The following is a 14,614-nucleotide window of genomic DNA, read 5'->3' on the forward strand; positions in this document are numbered from 1 at the left end:
TCAGAGTGACACAATCACTCAGTCAACAATAAAATATGCTCATTAATGTTCAGTAATGGTCAAATCCACCTTTATTTTGTGTTTTACGAATAATGTCTATTGACTTGGGTTGCGAAGGTTTGTGACTTTTAAAATATGGGTCCCCAGAAAAAAAAAAAAAAAAGTTTGGGAAATACTGATTTACTGGATGTTATGTTTTTGAGGAGGTAACAGCATTATAACATGGCTTAAAGCTCAGAAGAGTCAATTTTGCATATTATTGGACATTTAAAGTTGGAGGCACTTACTGGTACTCCATGTGGTGAAATCATTATTGTTTTATTTCCTTTGCTGCACATAATACAAGACATTAATGATTATAACTCAATTAACGTGTATATAAGATCATAAAAAACTCTTCTTTAATCACCGAATTATGCACTTGAGATAGAAAAAGACAATATGAATTACAGACGCCACTTGTTTAAACATGGGAGCTTCCTGATCCTTTTGGGAGATATGATTGTTCATGTCTTATCTTTGGTGTTTTGGCTGTCCGTCCTTGACTTCTGAAGTGTGGGACGGGACATCCAATCAGGTGGGTGTGCTGCGGCCCATCAGGAAGGCTCTGCACTTTGATCACCCCCCCCTCCGCCCCTCGCCCTCCCCATCCTGCAGGGGTCGGAGGTCATCGCTTAATGAGCTTCGGGGAGAGATGAAAGTTGGTCTGGAATCATCGCGTGCACACACAAACACTCTCTGGCCCGCCGGCATGCAAACACACTGATGAGTTTGAGACAATGCAACATACTTTTATGCAATTTTTTATGTAACTTTTTAAAATAGATTTTAAGCCCCTTTACTGTTTTTTGGTTGCTTTTGTTCAGTTTATTTTTTGCATTTGACCCACACTTAAATGTCACGGGGACATCCTCAAGAGCCTTCTGCAGATTTTGACTGGAGTTCATGGTTAAGAGTACAAAACAATGTTATATATTATACAAATTGGTTTGGGAAAACACTAAAGGAATTCTAACCAGATTGCTAGAAATTGCAAACTCCATTGCAACTTTGGGAATTGAGCCAGCGAACTCCTTGATGTGTGGTGAAACTGGAAAATGGTCAGCTTTATATACAGTATAGCTCTTTATCACTTTCAAGACGCTCAAGACGATTTACATTCGCACACACTTTCACACACCAGTGTACGCAGACCAGGGACGAGATGGATTTAGTGTCTTGCCGAACAACACAGCAACAGCATTCATCTGTAGGAACTGGAATCGCACTGTCAACTTGTGGACCACTGATGTTTATGTCGAGAGCGGGATTCGAACCGGCAACCTTCAGATCGGAAGACGAACACTACTGAAATGAGGCGTAGAAATAGTTTGAGTGTTTTTGAGTAAGATGAGTGACTTTTGGCTGAATTTTAACCAATCACAGCAGCCATGACTTAAAACGATACTGTTTTTTTGGCTAAATTGTTTCATAGCAGGGGTCACCAAACTTTTTTTCTCTGGGGGCCACATTATCGCTTCTGATTTTGATGAGGGGCTGGGGTCAGGTAGGCTCTATAACAGAATTGTATGATTCTGAAGACACAGATTATATTCTTTGAAAAACGCCACATATCAGATAAACTGCACGGTCCTTAAAATGAACAAAAAAATAATCAGTCATCCACTGTTCTTTGAAAACTTTGCACTCTCTGTCAACTTTTCGTACTTTAACACGAGTTATTTTGCTGTCCTTAATTGCACTACAGAACTCTGCACCTGCGTTGACTGTCACTGTTTGATCTCAAGCTTGTCAGGTGATGAAAATTTGACGGCAAATTCAGCGGCAAATGGAAATACATCATATAATGATTTAAATATAAATACTTAATATAAATATCATTTTTAATTGAAAAAAAAATCAACAAAATACAAGATGCAGATGTGCTATTAATTGCCAATCAGTAAATTTAAAAAAGGCCAACTTTTGAGGATTGCCTCACTGGGGCAGTTCAAGTGGCAGAGGGGCTGGGGGGCCGAAGTCAGCCCGTGGGCCTTAGTTTGATGACCCCTGATTTATAGCATCATACCGTTTTTAGCCTTTTTAACTTGTTATTATTAATCAAATGTTTTGGTTGTGTGCAAATCAACGGGAGATGTACAAAATGACTTCCCATGAATTTAAAAACTTAAACTTTGAGACAATCCAGGTTGGAGTATAAGGTTAACACAGCTCCCATAAATTACACAGTGTAGAGGCAGTTTAACAAATGAAAAACATGTGCACTATGTCAACTGATGTCCTGATGCAGCAAAAATCAAACTGTGAAGAGACAAGATTTCAATTCACTTGTAGACACAAAATCTATTGTTCAAAATTAGACTAGCCAAGCAGTCCATCCACACTGCTGTTGTGCTTTCTAATGCACAGCAGCGTCAACACACAAAACCAAAGAAAATATCACTGTCAAATGCAAAAGAATTTTCAGTATGGTGAATGATTGTAACGCAGTGGCGGAGTTAGCAATTTGGGGGCCCTAGGTGAACTTGAATTTGGGGCCCTCACTATAATGCAACATTTTTCTGTTTTGTTTTGTTTTTTAAATATATTTGTTGTCTCTTTTTTCCCCATTGTTCTTGAGGCACACACATCTCTATTTATTTGAATTATAGTGGATTGGAAACTTGTCTTATTAGTTAAGTAGGCTACTACATAACAAGTAAAGTAGTAGTGAAAGTAGTTTTATTTTATTTTTTTGCTAGTACAATTACATTTTTGTTTACATCAGTTACATATGATTATTATTATTTTTCTTATATATTGAGAGAAAGTCTAATTGCTCTGAGGCCTCGGCCATTAGTGGCACTGAGGGCAATTGGTTGGGGGCCCCTCCAGGTTTGGGGGCCCTAGGCAGTCGCTTACTTTTGCCTATTGGTAACACCGCCTCTGTGTTCTGGAGAAATCTGGAGACAATACTTGCTTAAAAAATTTACTATTGTGAACTTTACGTCATAATGCTGTCACCTTCTCAAAAACATACCTGGAGGAATGTTTTATTTCATTCACACATGTTTAACCCTTTATTATTAGTCTGTCTACATCTTTAAAGCTTAAAATGCTCTTTACCCTTGCACATTATCATGTCATGAAGTGTTAGTTTTCAAGTTCAACGGCCACCTTTTACCTTTGTTCAGTAGAGACGAACAAATCCAAAACTAAAATTATCCAAATGATTCTAGCGAAGGTGTATGGGGATTTAAAAACACAATGGAGCACTTCCTGTATCACCACATGACATCACAAGGTGCAGGTGCCGCAAATGTGTTTTTCAGTCTGAGAGAAGAACTCATCTTAAATATGCAGGGTCTGTGTGTGAAAAAAAAAACATGTCCAGGTATATTTATGATGAGGAAACAAAATTAAAACATAGATCAGAAAAAAAGCGTAATATGAGCTCTTTAAGCATGTTTTAAAGCTGTACATTGGAACTATGTATTTGTCCTTCCTCCTTTGACTCTCACTCATGATTGACAGCTTATATGAGTGATATCATAGCAGGCATATTGTTCCGGACGTCCATATAAAACCCCTAAACAATGCCATAAACTAGTTAGCTGATATGAAACACGAGGCCACTGTGCCAGGCCTGTTTCTCCCACTGACTCGACGTAATTGATTGGAGTATAAAGTGATTGAGTTTCTTTAATTAGCTAACAGACATCTTTTTTTTCTCCCCCTCTCTCTCTCTCTCTGGGCGCGTTTGTTAATAGCTGCTATAGCGAAATGCGGCCGTCAGCAATCTGTTGACTCTACACCTCTGCAGACATCATAAGCTCTCACAAATCACACTGATGACTGACGAAACTTTGGTGGGGCTCAGCAAAGTGCCATTTATCCACCAACGTTTTGAGATGCGGAGGGCTGGCATTGACGAGTCCGCAGTAAACTCAGCTTTTGTTTTTTGTTTTTTTTTTTGCTTCACATGGACACTGTACGCTGTGTGTGTGTTTGTGTGTGTGCGTGTGCTTCTTGAGGACATTAAACCGACTTGCATTCATTACCTGGACACAGATTCTTACCATAAAGGGCCCATTTTATTACGCCATTTTCCGATCTACAGTGTGTTATGTTGTTTCCTCATCAAAACATACCTGGAGTTGCGTTTTGTTTCATTTACAAGTGAAAAAATGCACGCAAACCCTGCATGTTTAGGCTGTTTAGAAGTTCTTTTCTCAAACGGAAAACACTCTGCTACACTTTGCAATGCAATGTCTTGTATACAGGAAGTGGTTCACTGTGTTTTTAAACCTCATACACCTACACTAGAGTCATTTGGATCATTTTTAGCCCTGGATTTGCTGAGCTCTACTGGACTAAAGGGTAAAAAGTAGCTGTTAATTTTAAAACTACCACTACATGACCTTTAAACATTGTCACTGCTTGCCTAAACTTAAAGAAAATGCATTAAAATCTCCATGGATAAAAGCATTTGACACATCCTCCATCAGAAAAGCTACACAATGCACCTTTAAATCATGTTGTTCTAATAATAAAAGACTTAGATCACTTGGAACTGAGTGTGTACACAGATTGTAGTCCTTTACAACGTTATAAATACCCACCCACAAACACGAGACACGACACGAGTCCACACTGTAAGTATATTATTAGCTTGGGGACCGTGCCTTTGATAATGACCTAAGTCTTGGCACAGTGGACGAGACTAGAGGCCCTCGTGATGTGCACGCTCCCTGTCTCTGTCTTACTCTGTGACCTTTACAACGAAATGGACTGTTCTTATTTGGAAGGGCCAATTCAGGATCATTGTTCTGTCTTGGTGTGGTGGTCCCTGTAGTAAACACGCACACGTTCCCATGGCTATAGCCGTGTCTGCCTCCCTCCCTCCTCCTCCTCCTCCTCCACGCTCCAGAAGTTGTTGAGTTCAATCATGTCCCCCTACAAAACAATACACACTCGCGATGATTCCGCTGCTACAAACTGATACGGCTGCTTTAGTGGTAAAATATGAGGTGATGAATATGACTTTGTTTACAGATCAGAATTGCAAAACTCACAAACTCACTTCCACAGTTCTGCAGAAGTGATTCTTGGACATTTGTGGGCCATTTGTGGGAGTAGGCCTGTCACAATAACACATTTTGAAGCATGATATACGTATTATGACAGAAGAAAATCACTATAAACTATACTGAAACTACTTTAGGCCACTGACACAATACAAATATAACAGGTTAAACTTTTTTTTTTTTTTTTAAACAGTATTGTTAAAAAAGCATGAGCTACAACAAATAAATAGTAAAGCTCCAGAAATAATAAGTCCTGGCAGTTACTTTTTCATCTCTCTACAGCTCAGATCTTTCCATATTACATAAATAATTGTAGAAATCTTCCCACTATTGCAACAAAAATATGCACAGGATAAATACTGAGCCCCAAAATAGTTGATAAATAAGTTGATGTATCGTGACAGGCCTAGTCAAGAGAACACTTGGAACATATTTTCTGGCAAAAACTATTATCAAAATCATATTTTTTGGAACACTTTTGACAATACGCCAAATTGTAAGGCCATTTTCGCTCATAGTACACATCTTAGTTACATGTACGCAACTGTTCGATGCCGTGTTGATAATGTCATAGTAAAAAAAAAAAATTTAATTACAGTTTACAGGTACATTTTGTAGAGAGGTGGGCCGCTTACAGTAGAATGCATATTTTTCAAGGTGTTGTTTTGTTGTAAAAACACCCATAATTCATTCATAAGAAGGTTTAATGCCATACTTTAGTACATTTCAGCAAAAGCAATCCTTCTAGTATATTTCATTGGACACAACCAGGTGCTGGACTCTTACCAGAAAAGTTACACAGTGCACCTTTAACCAATATAAGTTCAGGAATTAAAAAAAACAAAAATAAAAAAAATTCCACTTGTTCAAATGTCACAAAACCACTAGTGGGCAACCTAGTACTGCAGCCACCACTGGGCAGGAGAACTTTTAATAAGAGCACTAAAATGTACTCTGAAATAAGTAATGATCTAATTCTAAACCTAGAACAACAGAACAAAAATCCACTCTCGACAACAACTTTTTTTTTTTTTTTCAAAATGTGCAAACTCCAGATAACGTATCCCATAAATCATCATAAAATCAAAGGAAGTCATCTTTTGGAAACCCTCCACATTTAATAAAGAGGAGTTTAGACCATGCTGAAAAGCGGATCCCCCCCTGAGCTGGGACCTTTCTGTCAGGACCCATGGGAGACCAGCCCCCCACCCTCCCTCACCCCTCCTAACCCGGGACAGGCCCATCCTTCAAGTGGATGACAACAGTGCATAAACAAACCACTAACCTCATCAGCTCTGTTAACAGCCCTGAGACCCCAAAATCCAGGACCACTCATTAACATCCCAGACCCCCCCCCCCCCCCCCTCCGCGCTCCCTCTCTCTCTCGTCACAGTAGAGGAGGACAGAAGTGGATACGTGTCAGACGGGAGGGGGCGTTGATCGATGAGAGGGTTCTGGCTGGTATACAACCTGCCACAAACGCCCCCAAAACAACAAAGACATATTTTGTTTTCTGAATTCAAGCATGTAAAGCACGAAACTTACGAGACTGTGTGATTTTTGTGGTACTTGTAGAATTCCCGGACACACCTAAGCCACACTGGACTTAAAGTTGCATTGTGTAACTTTTTCTTATGAAGGGTGCGCCACCTTCTTGTCTCCATGAAGATGCTATGAATTTTATTTTGCTTTTTATTGAATTACAGATGTTTTTACTGCCTCGAAAAACACGCATACTAACACGGAGCAGGCTCACCTCTCCACAGATGTGACCTATAACTTTGTATGGTAGTGGCAGTTGTTTGTCTTTATAAAGTTTAAAGCCAAAATGTGGAATATTCTTGGCAAAGCATTATGATCTCCACATTAACGGACCGGTCACCATGAAGTTACACAGTGCACCACATAACAATTTGCTCATTCAGGATGCTAAAATTGTACAAAAAAACTATCCGCTGTATTTGAGATTAACAGCAACCACCAATTTTGTTTCTTTTTTTTTTATCTTTAAGCATGTTACAGCTCAAACAACTGGCCGAATATTTTCCAAAACAATAAAATAAATAAATACAATATGTGTTTGGACAAGTATAATTAGTGATTATGTAACTACAACTTTTTCTTACACTGAGTAAAAATTCTTGTGACTTTATATAAAGTACTGAGGTGAAAGTGTTTAGCATCCTGATTCTAGTTCTAAATGTATTTAGAGTACAATTCATAGTAATAGTAATTCAAATTGCCTTATATAACACATTTGGTGAATATTATATGGAATAAAATTAAAATAAAATAGTGTGGAGTGCTGATAAAAAAAAAAAAAAAAAGCAATGGGCTTATCTTCAAGGGGCATTACTGAAAACTCGTACAGAAGGAATAAATATTGTAGCTATTACAAAGAAAGTAATATATAAAAGTAAAGTAAATATGTAAGTAAATATGCCAACAAAATATTTCGGAACATATCGTTAAACAAACAAACAAACAAACAAACAACAAACAAAAAACGATGATGTAGCAGGGGTGGGTATCCAGTTACATTTACTCAGTTACATTTACTTAAGTAGCTTTTTGAAGAAATTGTACTGTACATATTTTAAGAGGGTTTTTTTTTTTCTTCTTCTTCTAGTAGCATACTTTTACTTCTACTTCTACTATGTATTTATTTTTATTTTTTTATTAATTTATTTATTATGTTTAATTGAAGTAACAGTACTTTTACTTGAGTAAAAGTGTTGTTTCTTCTTCCCACTGTGTGTAAGTTTACAAGTGACAAAACCTTTATGTTACAATATTAAATGATTTGAACATTTGTGTTTCGTGGCTTGCTGCTTCATGATTTATTTATATTTTCTCATTTTTCTGTCTGTCTGTGAAAAATAAATAAAGTATCCTTTGAAAATACCAGATTTGTGCATTTGTTGATGTTTTGCTCTTCAAATTACATTCACTTCAAATTATAAATCAGATGTTAGATCCTGCAGTTATTCTTTAATTTAGCCTTACTTGAGTTGTACTTTTCCAAATACTTTTTACTCATAACTGAATAATTTCTTGGACCACTACTTTGTACTTCTAGTTGAGTAATATTATTTTGAAGTAAAGTTACTCATACTGGAGGATACACTTTGGCTACCCACTTCTGCCTAAAAGAAATACACACTTTATGATGTTTTTTCAGGACTTCTGTCAAAAATTACTCTTAGACTTACACAGCTACTAACAAAAAAGGTGCACCGAAGTAAACGCCACACGTGCATGCACAAACTGCTTGTGGCACCAGGACGCACGCGGGCAGAGAGCGCCACTGCACGCACGTTTCCTGGAACAGTGTCTCCATTTCAGTCCCTCGCGCCTGCCCGCTCCCTCTCACCTTTTAAACGGCCCAATCTATTAAGAGCTTTAATGAGGTCCACCGCTGCCAGACGAACGCGAGTCAGACGCACGGCTCGCTGCACAATACCGCGACACACCACCACCGTGCACTTCTGGACACGAGGAGAGAAGGGCGCAAAGAAATTCGACTGTTACTTTAAACAAACCACAAAAGACTATTCTGATCAATTGTATTCTCTTTGTGGTCAATTCTAATTAAAGGGCCCGTAGGTCGCGATATTACTCTTCGCGGATCAGCGTGCTTCAGATTAATTGTGACTTTAATTACGCCTTACAAATTATTAAAGGGCTCATTATATCGGAGGGGTTTTATTGGCGCGAGTTTACGTTAAGTGGCTCTTTAATTAGGCCTTACCCAAGTTCGTTCGGATCTTCAAAGCGCCCTCCCTCCCTCCTCCTCCTCCCTGAGCTGTGTCGTATCCCACAATCCGGCACGGGCGCACGGGGTTTAAAACTTTTTTGGGCTTTTTTTTTTTTTTTTTTTTTTCTCCATTCTCCACCGAGTTACATCTGGATGCTAATTAGTGCACCTCCATCAATCACTGCTTAGATGTAGGGTGACCACCTGTCCTTATATTTTGTCCTATAGCCACTATATCTCGTCCTACTAATTTGGAGAACGCCCTAATTTGTTTTTTGCAGCCTGAGTTATTTAAAGTAAGATTTATGCCTAAAACGTGATCATATTCTGTTTTCCACGCAAAGAAATCAAGATTTTTTGGATGTCTTGGCGCTGGCATCCACTCCTTTTCCAATCTTTTGCGTTACGAATGAGAAAATTTAAAAACCATGTGGTGATGTTGCAGTTATTACGCGAGCTCCAACTCCTTGCCCCTCTTTTTGGACAAGTTTGAGGTGGTCACTATAACCCATGCGCACACCACCTTCTCCACCTCTGTAGCGCAGCATCCGCCCATTCGCCTGCCCCCAGTTTTTAGCCAGGTCGTGTTCAACGTTACACACAGAGAGAGAGACACACACACACACACACACTGAATGCATTTAGCCCTTATGAGAGGTCTGGGAATTTGAATATTCACTGGTGACATTGTGCAGAGCTGGCTGGGGGCCACAGACACCCGCTGTATCTCAGAGGCGAGGACCACCTCCCCTTCTGGGCCCTGCACTGGGAGAAAGCTCCTTACGGCTTTAATGCATTTGGATATTCAATTAAAGAAAGTGGAATAGAAGCCTGTTGCGCTTCCAGGCCCGAGCGTACAGTATATCAGTGATGCGTAAACTTCCTGGTCATTCCAATCGCCAGCCAGTATTTGACACTGACAAGACTGGCTTAAAATGCAATTAACACTGACTTTTTTGAATAATACAATAGGTTATTCATTTTTGTAGATAAAAATCAGCAATCCAAACCATCATCCAAGTGCTGATGATTTTCTGTTTTGAATGAAAGACTGTTTAAATTGTGTAAATGTGAAAACTATAAATGCATTATAATAGAAACCAGGTTCCACTTATGAAATCCCAATAAAAGAAAGCAATTGTGTTGTATTCCGTTGTACTACGTAACCGAGGAAGATTTCACATTAAGACAAATTTCTGCACTCCAAAAATACTTGCAACTCATGAAGTCAACGCAGGTTGTCAAATAAAACCAATGACTAACTCCATTTAAGTAGCCTACATTGTTCGACATGTTGCACTATAATTATCAAAATTATTACTACAATAAACTAAATACACACTAATTAGCTAAGCATTGCAATTTGATCTCAAACAAATAGCTTAAGCGTTAAATCAACAACTTAAAAATATCTGCTGGACAATTACGCGTGCCAAACTTGAAGCGCTCCTTGCTCCGTTTTCAAAAAGCCACCATGCCACTCTACATCCTCATCTTCTCGTAATTTCTCGTCACTATTCGGTCTAAAACGAGAAAAAAAAAGTCCCTCTCTCTGTCCGTTCCATCGCCGTTCGCCGTGGAGCAGCAGCGGCGAGCAGCATTACGCACTCAACAAACCCTTTTGGAGCAGCGATCGCTATAAGCAATAACTGCCGCTCAGCAAGACCTGGCATTTGAACCCAACCGCACTCACACACACACACGCACGCACCGCTTTTACACTACAGCGCCCACTACATGCAACCGCCTATTGTAATGCCAGAGGTCTTACACAAAGTTCTCCCCATCGCTTCACTCAACTTTAAAGTTTTGATCGTGGCAGTGGTCGACTTTATTCGCGCTTTCCGGCACTTAACCGTACGGAGCGATGGACCAAACTATGGACACAGGCATTGATAACAGCGATAGGTACAGAAGATGGCATGTCCGAAAGGCAAATAGAAAGTGATGTTGCACCTACTCGTGGCCAGTTTCCGTGCCCTGCTTTTCGACCTCATGGTGCCGGTAGTCGATGGCTTTGGATTTTTTCTCCTCGTATCTCTTTTTTTCTTTTTTTTTTTTTCTTCTTGTCCTTTTTTCACGGGAGTTTTCTCAATCCAAAACGCGCTATCTCTCCAGCATTGTCAGTCGTGGGACACCTTCGCACATGCGCACATACCCCCCCTCCACGCCGCTGCCACCTCCACCGCCAATACCACTTCGCCAAAAAGTCCGCCGGTGTTGAGAAAGGAAAAAAAAAAAAAAAAAAAAGTTAGCAGCAGTTGTATGACTTCGGTACGGTTCCGTAAAGAGGGCAGGAGACGCGAACCGAGCGCATACCTCTCCGCTGCGCTTGCATGTCCAAAGGAGCGCGGAGAGAGAAAGTGGGACAAGCTGCGAAGAGTGCTCCGACCTTGTACTGATATCAAGTCGTGTGCGCTCCAAAGCAGGCGAAAGTTTGTGACTGGAAATAGAGGTGCGAGCAAAAATGACGAGTTTGAAAACAGCCCTAGCAAAATTAATACGACCATTGCGCAACAGTTTATTTGTTAAATTTAACAGTTTTATGAGTTATCGTTTAGGACAGAATTAATTATCAATACTTATTTCAAGTTTGGGTATAAAAGAGTGTGAGGGAGACACAGAACCACAATGGCTCAAATGTATTTTAATCACATTTGAAAAGCCACGTGTAACTTTTACGCACGGGGAATACTTTATTAATAATTTATGCTTTTTATAGCTGCACGTCACACACACGCTCTCTCTCTCTCTTTCTTTATGTTACAGTAGACTTTTTGGCATGTGACAATCCCCTCCCCCTTTAACCCATAAAGAAAGAAAGATTTTTTTCTCAATATAAAGTATTTGAACTGGAACAATGAATGGGGGAAGAAGTTAAAGTAATCATTTTTAGAGCCACATCATTGAACCTTATTCAGTGTGTTCAAGATATTTTGCCATAATGACTCAAAATTACGACTTCATTCTGCATTTTATATTTTTGTGATTCGAATAATTGTAAAGATTAACCAATAAATAAATAAATAAACGTTTCCTCCTCTCGCCACATGCCCATTCGAGTGCTCAGTCCATTGCGTTTTTATTTTGATTTCTTTTTTCTGTCGCTGACTGTTATTAATACGTTAAGTGCCCAGTATTAATGCCTCCCTGCGTGAGACGTCGGCGCGTAATTTTCAACACTCGGTAATAGCAGCGGCTTTGAAAAGGATGTTTTTGCTCGACGAGTCCAAGTAAATGTCTGAGAAGAGGAGAAAGAGGAGTTGGTTTCATCTCGGTGGGTGGAACACTGTTGAAATATACTCTTCCTGCCGTTTGAATGGAAAATGCCACATTTCATAAAAGCGGGCACAGCGAAGTCAATAAAAACCCTGTGAGTCTGTTGGTATGACATAAACATTTTATGAAGGAATGTTGAGAAAGTGATTCAAGAACTTCCAACAGCTAATGGACTTTTTTCTTTCCTTTTACATTTTCCTCTTAAATGTTAAGTCTAGCAAGTCAGAATCCAAGACATATACGACACTGTTTACGCAAATAAACAACGGCTTTTCAACGACGTTTTTTTCAACAGTCGAGGGGGTAGTTACGTTAATTGGCAGGTAATTAGAGACGAATGAGATCACGACGCAATAAATCATACTATTGTGAACCTGAGCTATCGATTATCGGTGCGTTCAAGGTGATTACATTTGTGACTTCATCCCGTCATTAACGAAAAAGTGTTCTCTGATAGGCCAACGTCAGTCGAGACTTTTACGCACGACGTAAACCAGGAGAGGCCTAATTACCCTGGATACTACCTGTACTTTTTAGGCCTGTATTAACAACATCTTGTAGGCCTACGCATTTTTACACGTTATTTTTTTGCCCACGACCCTTATAATTAGCCTAATTCACTTTTATTACTCTGGTTTGATTATCATTGCGTCCAGCTTTTACGCAGGCCTATGCCATCAGCCTAACCTAACCTAAAAATCCGATAATGACGCAAGGCAACCACAACTTCAGTCAACTTGAACCACCAGCAGATGATCAATACATCAATTACACAAAACGTAGAAAGGACCCAAATTTATGTTTACGCTTTTTGAGACATTACTGGAGACTTGGAAGTATTGATAACCTCTCTGACCTATGCAAATTGACAACAGTCTAGTAAATATAGTTATAGACATTAAAGATTGGTTCATTTATTTATTTTTATGTAGCCTAATTTCAGATACGAGGCCTATCTGTGTTCGATTTGACGGCGTGGCTTAGCCCATAATACCCATTCAATACTGTAAACGATACACTTCGCACCTCCTCTCCACCGGCTTCTATTTATAAAAGGATCAAATCTAAATCTAAACTAATGCGCGCTCTGTTTAAACGTGGCCCCGTCGGAAAGGTTAATACTGATAGGCTCCTTTATTGCGGTTGTATAGCACACTTCTACCTCTGCGGTAATGGCATAAACGCTGCTATTAAGTGGGTTCAGCGCGCAGCTCGTAAGCAAAAAGACTCCCAACTCTCGCGCTGTACACGGAGGGAGAGGGTGGGTCCAGGCGGTATACGCTCAATTAGCCTAAATGGAAACAGTTCTATTCAATGCAATAACTCAAGCGTGCGCGCCGCTGCATAATATCGCACTCTCTCAGTCAATACATATTTTATTTATGATGATACAATGGACCCGGTGACGAGGCGGAGCGTGCGCGCACATGACCATAACCACAGGGCTGTAATTATCCAGAATTAATTGAATCTGAACCCACATGTGAGTGAACAAACCTGCCCACGTCTTTACAGATTATTATTATTATTATTAAAATGCTTTTTATTTTACATTACAGTTATCTTCATTTGTATCCATTCCTCGTCACGTGTCTCGTAAAGCGCAGTGTTTCAGTAGTGTGGTGCGCAGCTGTTAAAGGGTTAAATAAAATAACATAATCTGTATTAGTGGGGCGGCATAGACGAAAAGCGAAAAGAAAGCCTCGAGCAAAAAGGAAATTACCCGCGCCCGCGTGACCTTTGAGCAAAGTAATCAATCAAGTGATCAGCGGGGATATTTATCACGCCTTCTACAAACCAACCGCCTCGCGACCAAAGCGCACACGGACCGGGACAGTCCACTAGAAGAAAATAGGTCATATATAAAGAAATATAAATATACTACTACTACTACTACTACTACTACTACTACTACTACTACTACTACTACTACTATAATAATAATAATAATAATAATAATAATAATAATAATCGTCGGTCATTTCCGGTTTGCGGATTTTACGCACAGTGCCAATTTCATCCAAAACTAAACTGAACCCAGAAATCCCATAATAAAACCTTGCCTGCTTTTCTCTCTTCATGTTTGAATGATTTGGGGTTGGAGAGCATTTGTTAGGCCCATACGGTCAGTGTGTGCTGCCCCTTTGTGGAGAATTATTGACCCAATCAAGCGCGTTAAACGCCTCCAATGAAAAGTCCATTCAGTGTAATAACAATTACGCGAACGAATCTGTTCTTCAACTTGAAAATATTAAGAGTCCTGATTATTATTGAAGTCGGCTGGCCTAAATTGCCTTTTGGATTAGATTAAATGTCGTAGTTAATTCACCAGGAAATATTCGTTAAGTTTTGTTGAAAATATAACTATAGCCTATTAATATCCCGATTCACTTTATGGCATTTGAAACTAGATATCCATAGGCCTGCACATCTTGGCAAAAATGTTACTGCAAACTAAACACAACAAGGTCGTGAAGTCTATTTACAATTTCTTGAATAAAACGAACCAACT

At 39.4% G+C, this 14,614-nt stretch overlaps 1 protein-coding gene across 1 annotated transcript in view; it reads right to left on the reverse strand.

Moving 5' to 3' along the window:
• The window catches only part of mecom (MDS1 and EVI1 complex locus), a 243,544-nt gene extending 232,576 nt beyond the window's left edge, over window positions 1-10,968 (reverse strand). The window contains exon 1 of the mRNA XM_055147905.1: window positions 10,784-10,968. Within this exon, the coding sequence (XP_055003880.1) occupies window positions 10,784-10,820 (37 nt within the window). The 5' untranslated portion in view covers window positions 10,821-10,968. The remainder of the gene's footprint in view (window positions 1-10,783) is intronic.
• Window positions 10,969-14,614: the final 3,646 nt, after the last annotated feature.

This window comes from Boleophthalmus pectinirostris, unplaced genomic scaffold (assembly GCF_026225935.1).
Source record: "Boleophthalmus pectinirostris isolate CB_2022bp ecotype Guang Dong unplaced genomic scaffold, ASM2622593v1 HiC_scaffold_9, whole genome shotgun sequence".
Classification (NCBI taxonomy): Eukaryota; Metazoa; Chordata; class Actinopteri; order Gobiiformes; family Gobiidae; genus Boleophthalmus; species Boleophthalmus pectinirostris.